Below are 24,207 nucleotides of genomic sequence, written 5' to 3' on the forward strand. Positions count from 1 at the left end.
TTCTTGAAATAAATGCGTAATATACACGATGTTTAATATCATCTGCCAGTAGATGATGCTGTTGAGTATATAATAACCAAGGTTATTGACAGGTTATGGACAAATAGGACATTAAAGGACAGGATGGAAAAGTTTTGAGGTGGTGAAGTTGTACAGAGGGAGAAGAAATACTGCCAAATCCAGAGATACGTATTGTCTAGAAAGGGCTGGTGGCTTTCAGTTGTTCTTTTATTTATTGTGTTCTTCCAACAAACTCTCAAAAGCCTGTGTTGCTACAGTCTTTCTTTAAACTGGTTTGGAGTTAGCTGTTTGCAGTAAGAATGTTTATGTTATTACTTTGGTACCTGGATAGGTTGGTGGTTGACTTTGTTTTCTATTGGTGCAAGTATTTCTTCCCTTTCCATCTTCCTAGAAGAGCCATAGTGACAGTTGGAAAGGAAGGTGATAGTCTAAGGCATAGTCATTCATATTCATTTTTTTGTTACATGCTTCAGAACTTTGTTATTCTGTTACTCTTGGTAGGCAGGAACAAATGGCTAAGTTTTGTATTAGCTGGAAGACAAAAGATACTCTTTGTCTAATATGAAAAATAATTTGTTGTAATTGAAATCTTGCAGAATAAAGAAGATATCAAATCTGGAGAACCTGAAAAATCTTGATGTTTTAGATCTTCATGGAAATCAGGTATAGTACAATAACTTGATTATTTACGTTTCTTATATAGACATCATGCATTTCCCATGTCTTTTACCAAACTATTGCTTTTTGAAAAGGATCTGGTAGCAAAATTTGCAGCTCTTGCAGTCACAGAAATCAGTAAATGAATAAAGGTGGTATGAAGCTATTTTGAATCTTGTCTCTGCTACTTTCAGCATTGTAATTCTGGAAAGTTAGTGGTTAAAATGCTGAGTCAATTGACTGTTCTGTAGGAGCCAGTGCTATTTTACTTATCTCGCATAAGCAGTTGTGACTTAGTTAACATAACACAGTCTTAAAAGTCATAGAAAGGTTTAAGATCCTATTGATGGTTGTATTGTTTCTGCTGTTGGTGATCTTATGAAACCAGATCCCTTGTGTATTTGTAGAAGTCTTAAATTTGTACAGGAAAAAGCCGAATGGGTCTAAGCTCTTGATTGATTCATGCTTCTGGATGGCCTTGTGTTACTTAATGTCTATTTGGTTTCCCAAGTTTGAGATTAAGCAGTCATTTCTGTTTCAAGTGGTGCATAAAACTTTAGTTGTAGTACATATAAGAGGAAAATTCTTGTGTTAATTGGCATGTCAGAAGCAGCATGGAATATTAAGGCCAAGCTGGATATAGTATTTTTTGTAAAATAAATTTAAAACACATGGGACACAAAATGTTCCATAATTGAGCTGTTTAAAACAACATATGGTTATTGTGACTATATAAGACCAATGTGTGAATTTTCTGGATTTCTGTTCTGACAGTTTTGAAGCCTTACTAATTTCTCTGTGTGTGTTCTTTATTGTACAATTGCTTGACAGTGGGAAATAGGAGTGTGGTTTTTTCTTTAAAAAAAAAAAAAAGGAAAAAGACAAGCTAGCACTATAATGAGTTTTTGTTATATGTGATGCAGTAAGTTCGTGGCTTCTTTGAATAACATTAGTCCAATATTGTGCACATTGTACTGAAGAAAAATGTTACTGTCAGGGTGGCTTGAACATTGGAGGAGGATGCCCAGACAGGTAGTGGGAGCTCCATCCTTGGAGGTGGTCTGAGCCTGCCTGGACACGCTTCTGGGCAGCCTGCTGTAGGTGACCCTGCTCTGAGCAGGGCGAGTGGAAGGGACTATCTCCAGACGTCCCTTCTGACTTCTACTGGTGCTCTGATTCTGTGGCTAGGGGTAATTTAGAATAAACTCACTATCTTTTCTTTTCCTATTTTCTCTTTTTAGTGGTAGGGGAAATAGAAGAAAAAAAAAATAGTAGAGAAGAATTGTTTTGAAGATACTAGTAAAGTGACAGTTCCTTATTGCAAAAATGTCCTCTGTAAAGCCATGAAAAACCTCTTTACTGGATGAATGCGGCAGCTTACTGAGCTGTAATGGGCTGTATAAACATAGTGCTACAGTACTTGCTGAATGGCACTCTGTATTTGGAGTTAGGACAACAGCTGAATTTTCTTCAAATTTGTGAATTTGTCTGTTTTATAGAGTGGTTCATATTTATATGTGTATTAGAACAGTAATCTATTCTATAGCTTTTTGGTTTTATTCTTTGTGTGAATGTAGATAGCAGTTCTTGACTGGGTTTTACCTTTTGAAGTTGCTGTGCCATAGTTAATAGAGGACAAGGGCGCATCACTTGTGGTGCAGACAGTTCTATTAAGGGGAGAATATCTGGTGAGCAGTCTTCGTCACAGTAGAGGGTTAGCTGAATATTTGCTGCTTGCATCCAGTTTTCCTGGGATACAAGTTAACTTGCATTCAGTGATTCTGGTATCACCAGCTTTCTTCTGTAGTCTGGCAGGCAATTCAAGAAGGTGGTTTAACATGTTTGTTAGACTCCAGTAGGTGAGAAGAGTCATGTAAGTAAAATGCTACCATTTAAATGATATTGCCTGACAACAGTTAACATTGTTATGACAATATACTGTGCAATATAAATTGCTACAGTTGTACTTCTGAGTTACAATACAGAACAGAGTTTTCCCCGTAGTTTTGTTTTCATGGTTTGGCTTCTCTGATGTCATTAAATAAAAGCCATAAAATTGAATGTACCAGTAAAGCCTTTTGATGCCTTTTGGCCAGTCACATTACCAGATTTTGAAGTTACCATGACATTGAAGGTGCTCACATATCTGGCAAGAAGAAAGTATTGTTCTTTTAAATACCATTTTTTCCGCTTTATGGTTTGTATATTTTATAGGACATATTTAATGGACATTAAAAAATACTTCAGTATATTATGTGTAATATCCATTACATAATATCTGACTGAATGGTTTTCATTCTTACTTCAGTACTTTAAATTCACGACAGGAATATTTTAAGGTGCTTTCAGTAGTATTTTGTGTGTGTGTGTGTGTGTGTGTTCAAAGCTATTGTTAATAATGCACGGTATCTCTTCTGTTATCTGTGATCCCAGATGATCACTGAACAATTAAATCTTGTGTACAAGTATGATAAAGGTATTTGAAATGCATTAAACTAATGAAAAACATTACCTGTTTTATTATACACAGTAGTTCTATTGAAGGCAAGAAATCTCAGCAGTCACTCTCAACAGATGCAGAATATAAATCCTCAAATACACTATGTCCACAATATGAACATCATTAATCTTATTTTTCAAAAGTAGTGCTAGAGCCTAGCTAGAAATTACTTACTTCTGTTAATGTTCATAGAGTAGCAGCAGTTAAGAAGAAAGCTAGATTCCTGTTGTAGCCTTAGTCCCTCCCTCCCTCTCTCTTGGGGTGTAAAGCAGTCTTATAGATGGAATACAGATTGTGGTACTTACAAGACTGGAATGTTTACAAGAGGTCAGAGGTGAGGAGAACAGAGGAAAATTTCATTTTTTGTTCACTTTTGGGAAGGTATTTTCGTTTATTTGGGTGCCAGATTTTTCTGATAATACGATTTGGTCTGAACTTTGAGACTTCTGCTTAAGTGAGAAATGTGCTGGGAACTGGATGTGCTTTGTAACATTGAGGTATAGTATTGCACAATGCTTAATGATAAACCTTGGTTTTGTGTTTTTGTTTTTTTGGGTTTTTTTACAAATCAAGCTTTTAAATGCATTACTACTTAAAGGAAATCTCTTCGTATGATAAATATCCAAAAGAAGGTTAAAAAAAAAATCAGTGTAACACCTAATGAAGCACTGCGTTTGCCTGTGCTTTACAAAAAGGACAAAATGTGAATTCCATTGTCATGTTACTACTCTTTGCCTATTTTCCTACATAATTTAGTAAGGCTCTTGATTTTAATACTGCCCAGTAAAAAACTTGTAAGAAAATACAGCACTTTAATAATATTTAATTAAATTTTTAAGTAGAGACTCTGTTTCTATGGCTATTAACATGCTAATATGGACGTATACTATAGCATTCAAAGACCCTGCACATGGTTGTGTGTGTGGTATATTTAAAGGACAACTTAGACTTAATTTTGAATTTATTTATTTTCTTTAATTTATAATTTATTTTATAAATTTATTTTAGTTATAATTAATTTATTTATTTAATTTTTTGATTAATTACTTTTATTAATTAATTGGATTTATTTAATTTATAAATACTATGCTTCCAAGCACTCTGAATAGAGAGAACGCTGATTGTTGGCTTGATCTTTGTTTTCAAGGTAAATAGTATAAAAGATGTATGTTCCATAGAAATCTTTGAAAACCCTTTTATTTTAGATACGGTAAAAATGGACTTTACTGTGTCTGTCTTCCAGTGAACTAGCTCATTAAAGTTGGGTCAAGTTTAACTTGGTTTTCATTCCAACATTATTTAGAATGAAATTTTATTTAGAAATAAATCTTAAAAAGTCATTAGAGGGTTTTTTTTGGTGTTCTGTTTAACTCTGTGAATCATTTTCCTTGCCAAAAGTTCAAGGATATAAGTAAAAGAAAAAAAAAAAAAAGCAACTTGAACTTCTTTTCAGTAATCTCAGAAGTGTGTATTCAAATGTGCAACTCTTGTGCAGTTTAATTATTGATGAGTGATTGTGATGCATAACAATCTTTCCTGAAATGAGTATTTCATAGTTAAGTATTCAAACATACAAGTGAACAAATGAATAGAATAGTGTTTTTCTTCAGTGTTTACAAGTAAAGCCTTTGACTTGTGGATTTGAAAAAGCAACTAAAAATGGTTAATAATAATTCTTTATTTAGAATTACTAGAGAAGTCATAGGGTTTTTTTGTAAAATAAATATTATTTGAATCCTCTAAAAAGAGGTGATAATGGCTTGTATGTGATCCACACCTAATAGTAGGTACTAAAAGCAGGTAGTTATTCTTAACACTTAGCAAAGTGATAAAGAGTATTTCTATACATTGCTGATGATATCGTCATCTTCCTGATAGTAAAATGCCAGAATTAATATTCTACACTGTGGCATGCTGTAATTCTAGCTAGGCAGACATCTGCAGAGGTCTGTGCTCTTCATGCTAACCATCTGCTCTTGGCTTTGCTTTTACAAGTCTTTGTGTCTAAATATATTGTTCTAAATGGTGGTATTTTCTGATACATTTGCTGTAATGTTTTTGTATCCTGATAGTTTTTATTTTCTGCATATAATACACAAACAGATGGTGCATAATAGTTGAATTAGCAGTTGAATCAAAAGTTGCTTGAAGATGTGATTTAGTTTTGGTTTTGCTGTTGACTTTTGTGTGCTTTTTAATGGAAAAATTGCTGAAGTAATTTTTTTTGGCAGAGTATTAAAGTCATATGTCATAGACTTACATGTACATACACACACATATATATGTATATACATGTGTATATATATGAAAGTTACCAACAACATTATGTGTTCTCAAACCATTAAATAACAGCTACCTTACCTCTTCTCCCATTCCAGGAGCTGCTAGACACTTTCTGGAAACTGGCATGGCCAGACTTGTACTGGTCTAAAGCATCAGAAAGTTCATTATCACTGGGAAGGTGTGTGACACCAGTCGCTATCTTGCTCGTCTGCATCTAAGTGCTGTTGGCAGCTTTGAGGAGGAATAGCGTGCCTGAGTGCAGGGTTTTGAAGGGAGCTTACGGCAGTTCAGCAGATGATCTTTCTAATTGAAGGAATTCATTATACTTCTTAGTAGCTTTGTGCGCTGTATCCTTGGATGCACTGCGGAACCTGGTGAAAGGCGGAAGGCTTCTCCACAGGAAAACCTGCTGCCTTCTTTCTGCCACACAGTATAGGTTTCAGTAAGAATATGGGATATCCCCCTGTGCAGTGGCAGAAATTCATCTTTTCCGTGATATGTTGCTGTATGCAAGTCCTGCCTGCATGTCTGGATAGGTGCTGGAGGACAGATCCCAGACCACTATGATGAGAAATAAATATTTGGATAGAGATCCTTGAGTCGATCACCCTTGAGAAATACAAACAGTAGGAAATGAACCCAGATTGTGTCAACAGAGCAATAATTAATGCCTTTGTAAAACACAGCTGCATTTCTAGAAATCACAAATAAAATTAAGGGGCAGTTGCTGTTATTTTGAATTTATTTTTTTGTCAATATCGCCTGAATCTTTCAAATAGGGTATTAAGTATAAAGAACTTCAGCAGCTGCCTGTTTACTGTAGTTTAGTTGCTTTGTTTGATCCCTCCATTTTCTAATCACAGGAAGCTGTGAGTGGCTGAAGAAGTGCTGGGGGCTGTCAAGCAAATGCGCTGTGTATCCAAACTAAGGATGCTGCTGCTTTCTTTTCTAGCTTTTGAGTCTGTCTTCTGATTCCAGCAATTACCTGCTCGTAAAACTTCCTTACAAGTTCCAATTCTGGAATAATTGCTTTCTTCAGAGGGCTGTGGCTGTTCCTTGCCCTTGACTCACAGCACGTTCCTCTCCTCATGACCTGCTGTAAAGTCTACCTGTGGACCTCCTGTAGGTAGAGCTGTGAATGCTGCTACTGGCTTTTCAGAGGCATGAAGGGAAATCGGTGCAGATTTCTGTGATGATAGGAAGGTACAATGCTGCATATGCTTGTAGCGTAGTGCCAGGAGATTTGGATGTGCGTTTGTGTGCCATTGCAGACAAATTAAGGATCAACCATGCACAAAATTTCAGATTTCGGCATACCACAATATTATCAGTGTTGTCTTAGTTTTACAGTGTCTTTGAAGTTGCTGCTATGGAGCAGTGCAGCCAAAGTAATTTAATTTCTGATAGGAAGGAAGTGTTGACTGATCTTACTGCAGTATGATTAGAAAGGTACTAGTGAAGTGAATACTAGTACTTAATCTCTAGCAGACTGTAGCTTGTTTTCAGCAATTTATGACATGACTATCATGGTTTAGAAATATACACAAGCAGTATGCTATTAAGTTGATTGCTTATGTATACTTAAAAAATGCTACATATATCTATATAAAACACATGTCCATGTTTATAATTATACCTCTTCCACAGATTACTAAAATGGAAAACATCAGTCATTTGAGTGAACTGAGAGTGTTAAACCTTGCCAGAAACCTGCTAACCATTGTGGAAAACCTTAATGGACTGGATTCACTCACAGAGCTCAACCTTCGTCATAATAAAGTCTCTGCTATAGTAAGGAACAGAACTCTTGTCTTTTTTTCTTTTTTTTTCTGTTTTTTTTAACAAAATGCACTATTAAATCATATCAGCATTTCAGATTTGTGAAACCTTGTGCTTTTCTCTATTGTGTTGCTTATGTTCTGTTACAACACTTGTACAGCAGTTTATTTTTGGTGTTGTTTAAATGTGATCAGTGGAGTTTGACTAGATGACCTTTAAAGGTCCCTTCCAACCCAAATAATCTCTGATGCTATGATGACTTGTAGTGATTCAAGTCTTGGTAACTTATGATAGTTCTTGGGGCGGAGGGTGTTGCAGGGAATATTCTGAAGAAGCTTTGTGGTTCTAACATACAACTTTAGGTACTTCTGTTCTATACAAGTTTGCTTCCTAGAAAAAAAACCCCTCTCTTGATATCTGTAGCTCAGCCAAGCAGTGAGACCATCTTAAATTTCATGTCCTTATGGGTACTTCTAGGGCGAATGCAGAGAAAATAGGTATTGATCTTAAAAGCAGAGTTTTCCAATTTAAGCTTTAACCTAGTATTTTAAGTCTTTATGTTTTAAAAACCAAAGCTTTTCACTTGACAACTTGTGAGTTGTAAGGTATGGCAAGTAGATTATTTGAACAAGCGCTTTTCAAAAATTGTACAGTGTCTACTTAAAGAGCTAGATTATTCTGGCCTTTGTCATTGCTTTAGTTCTTGGTGTCTCCTATCGCTGCTGAGCCTTTCCTTTCTTGAATTTCTGCTACTTGCCATATATGAATTGGTTTTACACTTCAAGAATAAGAAATTTCTGCTCATTGCTGATTCCGTTACTGTACCTTACACCTACGTGAATTTTGTTACCTAGAATTCTTTTCCTTGTTTGTAGCTGCTGCCTTTTCACCCTCTCAGGTGTAGCTCATACTTTCTCCTTGCTTTCTGTTGTCACAAATGGAGAGTCAGCAAGAAATTTAAATTAATGAGTTACAGGCTGGGACTCTGTGCTGTATCTCAATGTTTTCGTGTTTAGTGGCCAGAGACACTGTTTCAGAAGGTGATGTTCTGTACAAGGAATCACATTATTTTGCGTAAGTGTGGGGTCTGTGTGTTTTTGGTTTTGGTTGTGTGGTTTTTTTTTTTTAACCCTGGTTAAATTCTTGTGGAATGGTGTGTTGTGTGTGTGGTTTTTTGTTTTGATTTTAATTGGGTGGCGATTTTAGCAAGTATGACACTAACTTTCCTTCCTATAGAGAAGGACTCCTAAATCATATGAAGTCAAGTCTTGGACATATCATACTGCCTGAAACCTAAAGTAAATATATGTTTCTTTCCTAAAATAAAATATTTTTCTTATTTTAATGATAGTTTATTTCTCTCTGCACAACAATGTACATATATTTTTGTTACTAATATTTGTTTAATTTTTTTTAATAAAATGAAAGCTGCAATACTTTTGTATTGAAATCCAGAATCTGCTGCAAGATGAAATTATTGAAAATCCAGAAGCATAGAAATAAGTATATAATTTTATGAAAAAAATATCCAAGATATTGTTTGTTACATTATTGCTGTAGTACTTGAGTAGTTGGGGGGGAGGGGTTTTAGATATTTTTTCCTTTAAGATGAGGTTTAGGTTTTCTTATGGTTGACGCTGGGGGTGGGGTGGGTGTCAGTCATGATACAGTTATGATGTAGCACTTAACTGCAAAATTTTCACTCAAGTTCCTAAGAAGAATTTGGTTTCTGTGTTTTAGTTTTTGGACTGCATTAGTTAGTTACTATGACAATACTGCAGTGGCTTTTAAATTTGATTATTCCTTAAAGGAAAAGATCTAACTTAAATTCTAAAAAGTTTGTTATCCCCAAATCATGAAATAGAATCAATATAAAACTTGTCCTTTAGTACATTTTTTTGTGAACCTTCCTTATTTTTCGCACCCCCTACCTGCTGTAAGTATTGTTCTTGTAGGAAAGATGATATTGTCAGCTGTCAAATGAAATGAGGTTCTGTACTGAACTCCATATCCATTGCAGTTAACTATGTCAAATAATTCAAATTACTCAACCAGATTATAGTTTTTGAGCGATTAAATGATCATCTCAGGCCTGTGAAACTTGCAACATATTTTACAGGACAGCAGCATATCATGCTGGTTGTGGAAGTCCGTCTTCAGGGGAAATTGCTTTGTATTCTCCAATGCAGTCTTCTTTGATTAGTTAAAATTGTTGCTGTTTAAGAATTACTGTGTACAACCCTGTCATGCCTGTCTTCGTGTGTGTATCTACCTGTACCATGCCTGCCCACCCCTTGAAGCATCAATGCTAAGTAGCCTTAGGGATAGAGGAGGTGTCCAGATGTAAATCTGTTATAAACTCAATCTTTCCGTGGTCTGATCTGGGAGGATTTTGAACAGCGTTGAACCAGGAGTTTTGCAACTGCAGACCTGAGCTACTAATAAGCCCTGCTTATTGTATACAGAGCTATCGCTTTGAGCAGCATTTGTTAGCTCATGTTCAGTGTTTGATTAATAGCAGCTACATAGTTTGTTTAGAGCTGCCTTGTGTTTGCCTCTTTGGGTAGAATGAACTGTTTCTGTTTCTGCAGTGCTATGTAGACATGTCACAAATTCGGTGGAGGGAGGAAGGGCTGTAGATTTGATTTTGTGGCTAAAATCAAGGTAGTGAGCCCTGTGGTGTAAGTAATGGGTTTGCGCCCACTGATTGCAAGTTGGAGTATGCTCCTTAGTAGGATAAGGAGATACAGACATAGAACAGAGGGGTTGGGTGTGCGGTCTGAATGGTATATGAGTCAGTGCAGACTGTGCTGTCTGGCCATTATGGAAATATTTTATAAATGAAGTTTGATCTTACTTGATATGTTTAATCTTACTAATAATTGAGCTATTTGTTATTTAGGAGTTTTCTGCAAAGGGCTTTAGTGGCATATATTAAATTGACAATTACACATTCTTCCTTAGAAATTTTCATTGTAAAGGTGACAGAGTCCTTCAGATCATTCTCTGGCAGAAGTCACTGCTGTTTGGTAGTGCTAATTGCACTGCCGTATTGCATTTCAAATGCCTGATTTCAGCATGGGCACGACTTCTTTATTTTTATTTTTTACAGTGTCTTTATCCTGCATCTTAAGTGCTGAGACAGCACCTTGGCTTATTTCCCAAAAGCCTGTTCAGAAACCAGCAACAGCCTTATCCCCTTTTCATTAACATCATTTGCTTTGCAAGTGATGCAGCTTGTTCTGCAGCATGGATATCTGCACTGAAACACTCCTTTGCAGTCTGCACTAGGGAGAAATGGAGCTGCACATTCAACACAAATCAATGTTGCAGCAAGGTTATAGCATATAGAAATGAAAGGATTTCATCAGGGAGAGCAGAGAGGTTCAAAAGCTACGTTCAGCTACTGAATTTATGCCTCTATCTTTCCTTCTAGAAAGATGTGGATACTTTGCCCCGTCTCCAGCGTCTCTTCCTCAGCTTCAACAATATATCTAGGTAAGGGAAATAGCAGTTTGCTTCCTATCAATAATTTCAAGTATCCTGTTGGAGCTTATTTCATTAAAACTTAAATTCAAATGCTAGGAGTGCAGATACTTCCCCCCCCAACATAACAGCATAATCAAGCCATTGTCTATTTTCTACTTTAAACATAAAAATTCTTGAAATCCTTTACATTTTGATGTAGTTGTACTATGAGTATTCTACCAAGGAACTTGATAATTTTATTTAATTAAAAATACATACTCTTTACAATAATGATAAAAATTTAAAATAGTTTTATAAATATGTTGGTTTACTGTTAAACTAGATAGATGTTAAAGAAACATTACGTAGGGTGCATGTTATATTTAACATCACTGTATTTATGGAGTTACACAAACTGCTGAGTCAGATTCTACTTATGATTATTTCATGCTTGTATTTTACTTGTCCGTATATTACTGAAGTCTGAAAGGTATATTTACGGTTATTTCCCTTTCAAACCAGATGGCAGGAGAATAGCTCAACTTTCAAAGCAGGGGTTCTATAGTTGTAAGTGATTGAGTGAGTGCATTTTGTTATAAACAGATAGAAATGTTTGCCTTATGCTTTATGTAGTCATGCATTTTTTGAGTCTGCATTTATACTAGTGCCAATATTTTGAAGAATAATATATAAAAAATCCTGCATTAGCTTTGCTTTAGTATGTCCTTTTTTTTTTTAATTCCTTATCACCACCAGTCTTCTTTGCTTAGAATCAAATAATTGTGATGCTTCATGTTCTAATTACTGGAAATACAGTGCTGTTCTTATATCTGCTGTCTATAAAATGTTATGCTTAGCATGGGCTTTTATTCTAATAGAAACTTGGAACATTTTAAGTTGACCTCCATTATGTTTTTTGCAGACAGCTCCAACCTACTTGTCTGTGTTCCTTAGGCTCTTAAAGTACAAATGCAGTAGATCTCCTTAAATACTCATGGGTATTAAGCATATAAAAAAATAATCTGAGATTAACTGCAGGAATCTTTAACATGCTCTTCTATTAATTCATCTACTAGTCTTTTAATTTTATGTGCTAAATTGGCATAATGAAGAGAGGGGGTTAGCATTTTGCTTGTCTTAAATAATTTCCAGAATCGAAGCATGCCTTTTGTTTCTGTTTTTTGGAAAAAACGTTTCAGCTTGGCAGGAACAATGAGGGGACTGCAGTAGCTGGCTCCCTTGCTGTCAGGGAGCATCACTGCAGTCAGTGGAATTTCTGTATCATTTTATATACTTGGTATATGTTGTATAGCTTTCCGATTCCTTTCTCATGTTGTTTTATGCAAATTCATGTTATTTTTACAGTGTTCAAAGAAGAAAAAATGTTTTGGGTTTTCTGTGAGATTTTCAAACTAGATTTCTCAAACTTTATGTAATAAGTAGCTTGCTTCTTGGTAATTTGTCATGATTTCTGTATTTATTTATTGGGGTTTCAGCTGAAGTATTGATAGATTTAGTCTTAAGTTTTCTTGTAAGCTAGAAATACTTGTTTAGAACAGTCATGCAAATATATTCATTTGGTTTTAATTTGTAGTTTAAATGGGTATAAAAAAATCTTAATGTCAAATGAAAGACATCGCCCTTCTATCAATTTTTTGTACATATGTGGGTAGATAGGTGAGTGGATCCGTTTAATCCTTTATTTACCAGTCATTATTACACTGAAAAATGTCTTTTGATGATCACATTTAGCTTGGGTTTTTGAAATAATAACTTTCGGTTGGCTATAGCTGTTTTGAAGGCTAAAACCCCCCATTAATTCCTGATTTTTTGATTTATGTAGTAGATGTATATTCTAACAGGAAAATGATTAAATAGAAAAGTATACTCTTAACCATCTGTTTTCAGATACTTTGGCTGGATACTGTTTGAACTGACTGAAGAACTTGTATGCAACTGTAATACCAGTGAATAGCTGTGCTACATCTGAACATGCCTACAACCCTTTTAAATAATTTTCTGTTTCCGAGTTGCTTACCTGGGTTTACAGAGTGCCATAGATAACTTTTAACACTTACTTTTCCTAGAAACAGCTGTGTCCATACAACTGGCTTTTATTTTAGACAATCAAATTGATACACAGGTATTCTAATTCATTTATCTGTAGGTGCATAGAGAAAACCTGCAGATGGAAAAAATAACAAATTAATTGCCAAAACGTGGGTATATTTATGTTACAGGTTCATTAAAATATTTGATTAGTGATCATTAAAAACGTAGCATTTTTGAGGCAGTACTCCCTTGGAAGGTGTTGCTGCTTCCTATTTTTGTAAGTCACCAAAAATCCTTGAGTCTTAAATTTGACACATACTGACATGTATGAATTAATATTTTAGCAGAAGATTTGGGAATGCCTCTTAAAATTTTTCACTATTTAAGGCATGAGAATCTATCATGGGTTTAATCACATTCTTTTCCCCTTTTGCTTCAGAGGAGGCCTCAGAATGCTGCAGAGCTTTTAGTCAAACAGGATGTATTGGCAAGATAATAATATAAGCTAAAACCAAATGCTGTAGAAATTGATGCTGATCTGAAACAAAGGAAGTCCTACTTCTGTCTTCAGCCCCCAAAAATTTAGCAGTTAAAAACTGAAGGCATTCATGCCTGATGGCTGAAGGTAACATGTATCTATAGAACAAGTTATAAAGAAGGGGGGAAAATCCCTTTCTGAAACTGAATGTGGTACTGCAAAGAGGTTACAGAAACTTTTCTTCAGGAAAGATATGCCACTGAGATTCAGAAAGAGGGTTATTGCTCATATTTCAAAATATGAAACCAGGGAAGACTATTTTTTAATCTTGGAAACAAAATACGTATTTTTCACTGCTGTCCAGATCAGCATCATATTGGCTTTTTCATTTAGTAAGACATGTTGTCTAGCCATATGGAAAAAAATTGGATACAAGCTCAATGGACATGTAACTGTTTTTCTTCATTTGGTTGCTGAATTGGAAACCTGAGAGAAGGAATGTTCTTGGCTTAATAAACCCAAGAAAATATCTTTTTCTTTTTTTTTTTTTTTTTCCTAGTGGAATGAAAATTATAAATACGTTGTTAAATACTTGAGCAAAACCAGTGCAAGGGGGATGAAAGTTTGACTGTGATAATAGTTATTGTCATCAGTAGTTTAGTGGTTAGAAACCTGGAAAAACCCAAGTTTTCTTCTTTGAATGTTTTCTGAACATACAGTTTCCTCTTGGGTGCCCTGTCAGACTCCAGCGAGTATGTTGCTTTTCTTCTCCAGAGCTTTTCCCCTTTGTGGAACATGCTATTAAAAAGTAATTGATGCAAACGTATAGAGAATAAACAACTGTCTTCCCAAGCCAGTAGGCTGTGACAGGATGAGTGTTCCTGTGTCCTTGCTCATGAACTGTGTAAATGTGAATGCAGATCACTTCTGGAGGTTGAGCTTACACCACTCCAGAATACTCTGCTGCTTAGTAATTGCCACATTCTTGTGGGAGGCGGGAGAATTGGGTTTGCATCCCCTCTGACAGAGGGGAGAATTGGATGCAGGAATCTGAGCATGGACACAAGATGTAAAACTGATCTATTCTGAAAAGATTTCCAGAAAACACTTTTTGATAAATCAGCCCAAATTCACAACTCATTTCTGTGTTGCTGAAACTTACCATTTTAGTAAAGATAAATTCATTTAGGAAAGAAGAAAGAAGAACAGGAAAGGAGAGGTGGTTGCTGTAGTTTAGTGGAACTCCTGCAGGAGAAGGTCTTTTGGAAAGAGAAGCAGACACTCCGGTTGAGGAGATTGACTGAGGCAGTCTGAAACAGCATCGTCCACAGCTGCTTTGTATTTTGTGAGCAGGGTAAAGACTCCTTTGTGGTGAACAGAGGCTAGAGAGAGCATTGAGACGTGGCCTCTGGTTCCCATAGGGTGGTCACCACTTGGCTCTGTCGCAGCAGTCTGCATGCTGGGAAGCAGAAGCTTGGTTGTAAAGTATGCAGTCTGTTTGGTAAGTGTGTTACAGTATAGCTTTGCTTGGCTTAGGGTTGGGGTGCCAGTGCGACAAGTACAGTATATTAAGTTTTCTACATTAAATTTCTGATTTTCTGAAACTCTGTTTTTCATATGTGTACACGAAGATGTGAAAACATAGGTATTTTGCACTACTGTTTAGCTTTAAAATTGAGCCGCTAATAGGGCGGCTAAAAGCAGCATAAAGCAAACACATCTGTTTCAGCTCCAGAGTGAATGTTCTTGTTTGCTAAAGCACTGAGAATTTCAAAGCACAGCAGTATGTATAAGTGGAAAGTCTTGAAAACGCTAGCAAACTTTCAACTTTTCTGTCATTTCCTGAAGACATTTGTTTTATTAAGAATCTGTAAATCTCATGTAATGGCAGTAGTACTGTTCAGCTGAATGTTTAGTGGGAAGTGCTTGGAGTAAGTATGTTTAATGCTTTTCAGAAATATATTTACATTATTTGAAGCTAATTTTGAATAGCAAAAAATGTTCATATTTGTCAAACAATATCTATTCTAGCCTGGTGGAAATTCAGTTATCTGTTCTTATTTTAATGTGTTTATGAGTTTGCTTTATGTGTAATTTGGGAAGATTATCTTTTATCTTCAGGACATATTCAATATGTATGTTAAGGAATATGTCTGCCTCATCTTCCAGAAATGTGGTTGCATAAACTTTTTTATGGAAAAGAAGCTGGATCACAAAAAGAAGCAGAAAATAATAGTCAAACTTGTAGTCTTAACCACATGTACAAAACACCCAATTCTTCAGATACACTTCATTGGGGTCTGTACAGAGTTCATTTTCTGTCAGTTCTTGTGTTGTTTTAATGTACTAAGCAGAAAGGTAGTAGTGTCTTCCACTTCACACTCTCATTTTTTCAGCTGCATCTGTTGGGTATATCATGTCGAAGTTACTTGCATGCTGCACTAATTGTATTGGGGTTTTTGAGATTTGTATTGGGTGGTATCTTCTCTTCATTCCTGCTAGCTTATGTTGGTATCCCGGCCTTTCTTCTGCTGGTTGAGACTGAGTGCTATTTGGTGATGATATTTTTATATTTTATCTATATTTCTTTTGTTGCAGAAATTGTTTTATTGCATATCTAGAATTTTTCAGGGATATCTCATTTGAAAATCTGACGTGGTGGATCTGAAGCCCTTTGCAGCTGAACGTTAGTCCTCAGCAGATTATTGTATGCTTTTGTGAAAGTTGAGTGATACCAATGATAAAGGCAGTTGTCACTTTAGTCAGTGTCAGTCTTTAATACGAACGTCTGTACTGCATGTTATTTCTGATCCCTTGGTTACACAGGGTATACTCAAGGTTTGGTAGCTTTCCAAGTACTGGTGCCTTACAAGTAGTAGTGGAGGAATTCTTTTCCTGCCACCAAGAATGAGAAGAAATATAACCAATTGATGCAATCAGTGAGATTGTCAGAATATAAAGAAAAATAATCACAGTAACTCCCTGTTTTCCACTTCAGAAATGGTCTCTTCTTTCAGAATGTCATTAAGTGGTTTTTTATCTAGTAAAGTAATTCTCTGTTTAAATTTTTGTCATCATCATTGATTCTTTTGTAATTTTCAGATTTTTTTTAACTTCATTCTCAAAAATAGCAAGTCAAATTATTTCACACTTTCCACTTAAACTTTAACTTCATAACATAGACCTGACTTTCGAAGGTGAAAGTGCATTAAGCATGGGCGCACATTTGTACGTGTATATGCTGTAATCGATTTCTTGAAGGGTGTTGGGGAGTCATATATATTTCTGTAACTGTTCAGGTTTTGGTTGTTTTTTTTTATAAATTGTTTGTTTCTCTGTTTAAAAATACTGTTTATGAGTTAGCTGGTTTCTTTTCACATGATGTCTTTAATGCAAGGAACATGATACAGGCTATACATTTCTAAATACATTTTACACAGACCAGTTATTTTTGTCAGAAAACAAATCAGATGTCTAAAAAGCTAACTTGCACCTGTTTGTAGACGACTGAACTTGGAACAATAGACAGATCTGATTTGAAGATAATATAATGCTTTTGTAATTGTTTTTCTTCTGATACTTAATGGTGTTGCAAACACCCAGGATTATTCTGTAGTATTTGTGGTTGGCTGCCTTTTTTTTTAATTATTTTTTAATTTTTTTTGTTTTCCATGGTTTTCATGCTGGCTTTGATGGCAAATACACCTTGTATTATTTTTTTGAATATGAGTTATGTATCCTATTTGAGGGAGTTTTTAGGTGAAACTATATGCCCATAGTTAACAAGTTCATGTTATTCTGCATCTCTTTTTTTCATCTGTGTGTGAAGAGATTAAGAAGTTTAACAGCAGCAGCTGTTGGTGTTTCAAAATACTTGTAATTATCATATACAGTATTGATGGGTGGGAGTTGTACAGGCAAAATTCATGTTTTATTCTTAAGAAATAAAATCTTCCATCTCAAAATTATTCCTACTCTATGACGTTAAAACTTTAAACTTTTTTGGTTACAGTTTTGAGGATATTCTGTGCCTTGCTGATTCCTCATCTTTGTCAGATATCACCCTTGATGGCAATCCAATAGCTCAGGAGACATGGTACAAACACACTGTTCTCCATCATATGATGCAGCTCCGACAGCTAGATATGAAGAGAATCACAGTAAGAAATTTCTGTTTTTGTCAAACTTACTAGATTATTAAAATTAGAAGTAAAATATAGGGGTTTCTGTGTATATATGTATATTAAAAATACCAAAGTTTTTTCTTAACTTAGTATGGAATTGAGCCGTATATAGATACTATAGTATTTAAAAATTTAATCTTTTTTTCTTTTGATCAGTATTATGTAAGGGTACGCTTTTTAACTTGTTTATTTTTAAATGCTTAAACTCTTCATTAGTAAATACGTTGTGATTAATTGCCATGTGACATGAGAGAATCTGCAAAGCTTTTGGTTAGAAGTTTCCCAACACAGTTTTTACTGGTTTGCTGTATTGCTGAAAAGGAACAGCATATTTCTTCCAAAGGAGTAGTCTGTTTTCCCTAAAATTGATGTTACTGGTATTTTCTTTCATTTAAAAATCTTGTTGATTACTTCAGTCTGCTTTTCTAAGGAACACTGGTGATTAGACAGTTTCTGTGTGTGTGTCTGTATTTCTCCCTTCCTTACCTAACCTACTTTCCCTCTTCTGTTTCCGCTACACAAGTTCAAGTAGTCTTGATAAGGAAGAGAGGACTCGCAGGCAACCAAGTCTCTTACAGACTTCTTGAAAATACACTGTAAGGTAGAGGATGATGGGCAATCACTGCAGGCCTTACCATTAAGTCAACTATTTATCTCTTAATATAGGAATAGCCATTCTGATTCTTCTGTGTCTGCTCAGAAGTGATGTGTAAGCATGACCTTCTTAAAAGAGTAATCCATCCAACGGCAAGATAACAAATATATGTTTTACAAGCAACAGTGTTGCAGTGTTATCTTTTTTGACCAGGTGCAATACACATACATTATTTTAAATGCTCATTTCCTTTGTACAAAGGCTGTACTGCATTATAAATTATAAATCTGTTGTTTTACCATCTCTCCTGTTGTCCTGTGGCAGTCCACCATAAGCATAAAAATAGAGCTTATTAAGATGTAAAATGGAACATGTGTGGAAAAGATTTATTTAAAAAATAAAGTGCTTTGGGTCATGAGTCTTTTACTCCTAGCATCAGGAATAACAAAGACTTGCTTGTTTGCATGTATTCTGTGAGTTGGTTGGTAGGTTTTGGGTTTTTTCTTTTGTGAGTTTATACTGACTTAATTGACTGCTTGCTAATTAATTTGCATTTTAAAAGATCATTTTCTCAGTATTATTTCAGAAACTTGAGTTGCCTAAAGAAAATCTTTCCCTTCCCTCCCCACCTCTCTCAGCCCCTTCTTGAGAGGAGATGGATCCTGGTAGAACTCCCAGTGGTGGGAAAAATGGTAGAAAAAGCTCCAACTCCTTTTCAGACTCTATGGGTTGTGTATGGAGAAAAAGCTATTAGAAATGCACAGCCATGGGAAAAACTGAGTCTGGGTTCACACCTTGTTAAACATCAGAGAATCAGCCACAAGACAAAAAGCCATAGAAACCCAGGCTCCACCAGTAGTGCTGCTCATAAATCTACTTGTAAAAAGAATGTGTTTTGTGTTCTTTATTTGCCTTCTGGTTTTTGAGCCTTGAACTTTTTTATCCTTTTCTCCATGTAGAGAGTGCTGTATGTTTTGTCCAATAAAAACTGTTACCCAGATAATCATATAACTTAAACTGGGATTATTAAGAGGAATAACAAGTATTATGAGGTTTGTGATAAAATTAGAGAGTTGGCAATGCCAAATCCAGCTATTCTGCCTAGTAATGCAGTGTGCTGTTGCCGTTGGCTGTAAGGGTACATGTAACTTGGTGGGGAAATGCAAGTGCAAAATTGGGTTTGTGCTTTTTCTCACTTGAGTAGTGTACCTAAACTTAATTACATGTATAGGATCTTTTCATTAGTCTGAAGGGTGTACAGACCATTTTGAACTTAAGCGTTGCTTTGCTATGTGAAGAACCAAGAGCTGGATCGGGATGTTGAGGTTTTTTTCTGACTAGGAGTTTAGAAGTAGTTCTGCTTGAGAACTGAGTTTTACACAATTGTTAGTTCTGCTTTTGACTTTTTTTTAATTGCTGGCTTTGCTGGGACAAGAAAATTAATTAAATAATAAAATCTGAAGGTTAATTTTCAAAAGTTTGTGAGAGACCTTGAAGTTTAGTCATACTGGTTTTCAAGAAGACAAAACGCTTTTTGGTACCAGGCCTTTTCTATAGGATTCTCTGGAGAAAGGGAACCGTGGACCAAAAGTCTGGTGGTAACTGCCTCTGCCTTAGGGAACTATTCAGGAACAGATTGCTGCCATGAAAATCAAGTATTTGCACTTGGAATAAAATGTTTTTTGCATTGTAGTTGTTCTGATGTTTCATAAGTTGGGGCAGATTTGCCTTTATTCAAGGGTTTGCATCATCTTATGTCAACTTTTAAACCCTGACCCATGAGGAAATTGGTGTTTTTTAGGTTGCCTTATTCCTAAGCCATTGTTGAATGTAAGATTTAGGCTCTTAAGCTGCTGAGGCATGGACCCAGCAGTGATGAAATCCGTTGGAGGTTAGTTACCTGTAACGAGTTTCACTGTAAGACTAACCACTTATTGTCTGCGCTCGAAGATGATTTTCAGCTGAAAAAGCCTACCCATGTTGTATTGTGTATGTAAACCATTCAGTCAATGGAAATCTTTTACTTTCTCAAACTCTGATAGATCAATCTAGAGGCTTAACACATGGGGAGGAGGCTGAATCACTGTGGCTGGTCAGATGACTGTGTGCCGCCGGTGTTAACCATCGGTAACTGTAACAGTTACTACCTGTAGTCCACCTTAGTTGTGAGGTGACTCGATGAAATAGGCTTATGTGCAACTGCGTTGCGTTGCAGTCAAAGCAGGCTGAGGTTGCATATGTAGTCATTTCCATTGTCTGGTCAACCTACTATAATATTTTTCTGTACATTTAAGCTTTTTGAATAGATTTCATAGTTTGGACTTTTTCAAGAATGGATTTATACAGTGGCACTTAGAGTTTAGCTGTGACCTAGCGTTTTTCCTCCAGTCTTTTGTAAGAGTAAGCAGATGTTGTCTGCAGACACATCATAAAATATTAAAATATGAATGATATGTGTACGTATTCCTTACTGAGGAATTACTTAACCAGGATCACTTGCTATGTGTCACTTCAAATACACTTTCTCAAGAGAATTTGCTAAATATACGTGTATGTTATATCTATCGATATTATATAATTTATATATTTTGTAAATGTGCTGCAGCTCCCAAATTGAAAGATAATCTGCAGCTTTTTAACAGTAAAACTGTGCTTCTTTTCATTGATGTTTTATAGGTTTTGGATGCTTAGAAGGCTGAGTTTGGTTTTGATTATTTGCTTAGGCATTTCCTTGCTGATCAGGGAGTAGATTCTACTGCTTTATCCAGAACAGAATTCTTTATTGATTCCATCAGCGCCATGGAGTGTTGTGTTTTTAGGCAAGGATCCCTAATGTTTTTTTGCTTTCCACCTGAAAATAAGTTACTTCAGGAACTTCTAGAGTCATTCTTGTGGATTATAATTCTGTCTTTTAAATCGGGTCTTGCAAAAGTATACCAAATTAATAATAAAAGTAAAAAATGGAGGTACATCTTATTGTCAGGTACACTTAAAGATTCATCAGAAATGTTACGCTTGCTGTTTTCCGTGGCTGTATTTCTCCTAGAACCATTCTTACTTCATTCTTGTATAAAATCAGCCTCAGTGGTGTACAGGACAAGTAGTCTGCCTTCTGCAAGTATAAGTGAGCTGAATTTTATGCACTTTGTGTAGTGTATTGTAAAGTCTTCTTACGCTTGGAAAGCTTAAATGTGTATTTTCAGGCTATTATTCATATTCTCTCCCCCACCCCCTTTTTTCCTCTCCGTTACTTCAAGTAGTTTAAATAAAGTATGCTATAGCTGTTTCTATTCCATAGTAAAATTATTTGAATAATTTTAAGGTAGATGTACTATGGAAATGAAATGCTGCATTCTTTGTGTGTTACCCTAGAATTTTTCTGTCCTGTGACTTAAGTGGTAGCGTTTGGTGAAAAAGAACTTGTTGGAATAACAGTAAAACAGCAGAGCAGCGGCAAGGAAGAATTGCCCTGCATTCTGCTGTGCTCTCTTTAGGATCCTTTTCGGGTCTTCCTGGCTGTTACCGATGGAAAGGCACCAGAATGACACAGGTTTGGCCCAAATCCGTGCTGGTGTCGTTATGGTAGTGCTGGTGTAGCAGTAGGGGGAGCTCCCAGCTTGCCGAAGCGGCAGCTACAGCTCTAATGGGAAACCCTTAAGGGTGGCAGTGCCTTTAATGTGTCTTATTTTGTGCGTGTCCTGTCGCTACTGTTGCTTCACACTGAGAATGTAAACATGGAGCCTTAGCAGAAAGTTATTACGTGGCTTTTTTTTTTTTTTTTTTTTTTTTTTGAAGATGGTTTCTTAGCCATTTAGCCTGAGAAGCGCAGAACTAATGAATGGCGGAGATTTCAATATACAAGAGGACACCCGAGTCCTTTTGTAATGATCTGGCACTTCGACCTTCTGGAGAAGCATCCCTCCTTGTCCAGCAAGGTTTGGTTTAAAGATGAAACAAAGTTATGGACAATAACAGCAGGATGAGAGGGGGGGGTCAAAGAAAAAGGGAGACAGAAAGAATTTCAAAGGTGCTAGAGCTAAAAGAGAAAGGATGATAGTAAAAATGAATTGTGGCAAGGTTTTTAAGGGTTTTGTTTTATAACTTTGTGGGGGTTTTTTTGTGGGTATTGGCAGGGGGGATGTTGTGTTTTTTCAAGATTGATTGCATGTGTTGTCTAAGATTAATCAGGAAATGTATACGGATTTGATTTCCATAAAAAGTGGGTTTGGCCCTTGATTTATTTAGATGTTTTCCCTATTATTCTGCCTTTATGAATACTAACTAAAACTAGGACATATTTTCTTTTTAGACTGAGCTAATTTCATTTAGAAAATATTATTTTTTAAACATGTCTAAGTAGGATAAACTCTTGATCAAGAAAAAGTCTTATTCTGTAAATAGAAGACTTTCGTTAGAATATAATTTACTGTAGTTCATTTAATTCTTTGTGTTGAGATTGTGTTGGCAGGGAAGGTACTGGACTGACTTGAATGAGGGCAGTAGTCATGTATGGAACGCAGTGTCATAAAGTAGGTGTTTGGACTGGATTAGGGGAGGGCTTCGAGAAGGCAGTTAGGGTAAGAAGAGACCTTTGTGGAAGCTGAGAGAAAACTGAATTAGGAAACTTTGTGGATATTTGCCTTAGAGCTTTGCGGGGCTGGGTAGAGGGGGCAGACACGACCCCTTAATTTGTTTTGAAAGGAATAAAATCAATGACGGCTGATTTATTATAGTTTAGTGTCATTTTGTTCTCTAATGCTCACCTTCCCCAGTGCAAAACACAAGAATACCTCGGTTAGTTTGGAGCTGAGTCTGTGACAACTGGCCATTGCTTTCTGCCAAATAGAATGGATAATTCCTGCTTCCTCTCCCATGGTGGGAAAGCAAGTTTACATTTCTCTTCTTTGTGCATGCCAGTTTTATATAATCAAACTTCTAGGGAACAAAAAACTTTACTTTGAGAATTCTAAACATACTTCAAGTTATTTAATATGTTCAATGTGTTGATAAGTCATTAGAGAAGATTAAGACACTGAAATTGTAAAAAGCTTGTTTTTGTAGGAAGCCAATTTAAAAGGCATACATGCAAGGTCGGATGAAGAGATTTAATTAGAAAATAAAAAAAGACAAACTAGAAACAACTCTAACCAACTTTCTCTATAGAAAGATATCACTAATGTAATTGGGTAGTGTTTATATTTTATTTTAAGATTTCAGGCTTTTTAAAGTAAACGTAGGCTTAGTACACTAACACATAATTGGGATGAAGAGCTGTCATGAGAATAATGTTTGTAGTTGTTAACGCTTTGAATCATACCTGGAGGAACAATAGATTTTTCTTTGGCATTATTAATTATGCATTCATATATGTGGCATGTTACCTGCATGGGGTTTATTTCATGATTTTCACAGCATCACCCTGAGCCCTCCCATTCAGGTATTAGGGTTTCATTGTGTGGTATTTTGTTGTATTGGGATCTAGAAGGCCTTCTGTATCTGTATGTGATTTTATTTAATTTATTGTTGAGCCTCCTTTATCATGGACTCGTGATCTCTTGAGGTCCCTTCTAATCTGGATTATTTTGTAATTCTGTGACGCTGGCCCTTTGGTAATACCCTGTGTAGGACGAACTGAAAGCCCAGTAGCAGAGGAAGCTGCCAACAAAACTTCACCCTCAAAAGGCCAGAAGTTGCTTTCAGAACAAAACACCCACCCCACCCCCGCAAAAAAACCCCAACCAACAACCAAAAAGTGTTAGGCTTTCCAATTAGCATTCCAGGGAAATTCTTGTATACACTTGGGGTAGAGGAGGCTTACCCTATCCAAAGCCTCATGCTTTAATCTGCATTAAGGTATTCCTCTTGTTTTAATATATGCTTATTAAATGAAAGTTGCAGAGGAACAATTTGGAAGTTTGTTGTTCAATCCCCTTTCAGATGAATGTCAAAAGCCATGGTATGTCAGTAGATTTCAGGGAGGCTGTACACAGATAAGAGCAAATCTTATGTGAGCCTAACTTCATATGCTTTGGAAATAATTTTCTTAAAAATGTAACAGCAATCCTAAGTGTGAAGTTTCTGTGTTATTTCTCTTCCAGTAAGCCTTCACCCATGTGCTTAGGAGTTCTTAATTCTCTGAACACAGCATGTTTTATTCGGAAATTTTGACATATCAGTAGGTCTTCATGGT

General features: G+C 35.9%; 1 protein-coding gene across 3 annotated transcripts in view; it reads left to right on the forward strand.

The window, feature by feature from the left end:
• The window catches only part of LRRC49 (leucine rich repeat containing 49), a 49,442-nt gene that overhangs the window by 6,320 nt on the left and 18,915 nt on the right, over positions 1 to 24,207 (forward strand). The window contains exons 7-10 of one of the 3 annotated variants that reach the window (XM_056347247.1): positions 618 to 684; positions 7,109 to 7,252; positions 10,677 to 10,738; positions 17,251 to 17,398. In XM_056347247.1, coding sequence (XP_056203222.1) covers positions 618 to 684; positions 7,109 to 7,252; positions 10,677 to 10,738; positions 17,251 to 17,398 — 421 coding nt within the window. Of the gene's footprint in view, positions 1 to 617; positions 685 to 5,557; positions 5,640 to 5,669; positions 6,584 to 7,108; positions 7,253 to 10,676; positions 10,739 to 17,250; positions 17,399 to 24,207 lie in introns of those variants that run through there. The other 2 variants (XM_056347249.1, XM_056347250.1) reach the window with 2 other exon arrangements.

Source organism: Falco biarmicus, chromosome 7 (assembly GCF_023638135.1).
Source record: "Falco biarmicus isolate bFalBia1 chromosome 7, bFalBia1.pri, whole genome shotgun sequence".
Taxonomy (NCBI): Eukaryota; Metazoa; Chordata; class Aves; order Falconiformes; family Falconidae; genus Falco; species Falco biarmicus.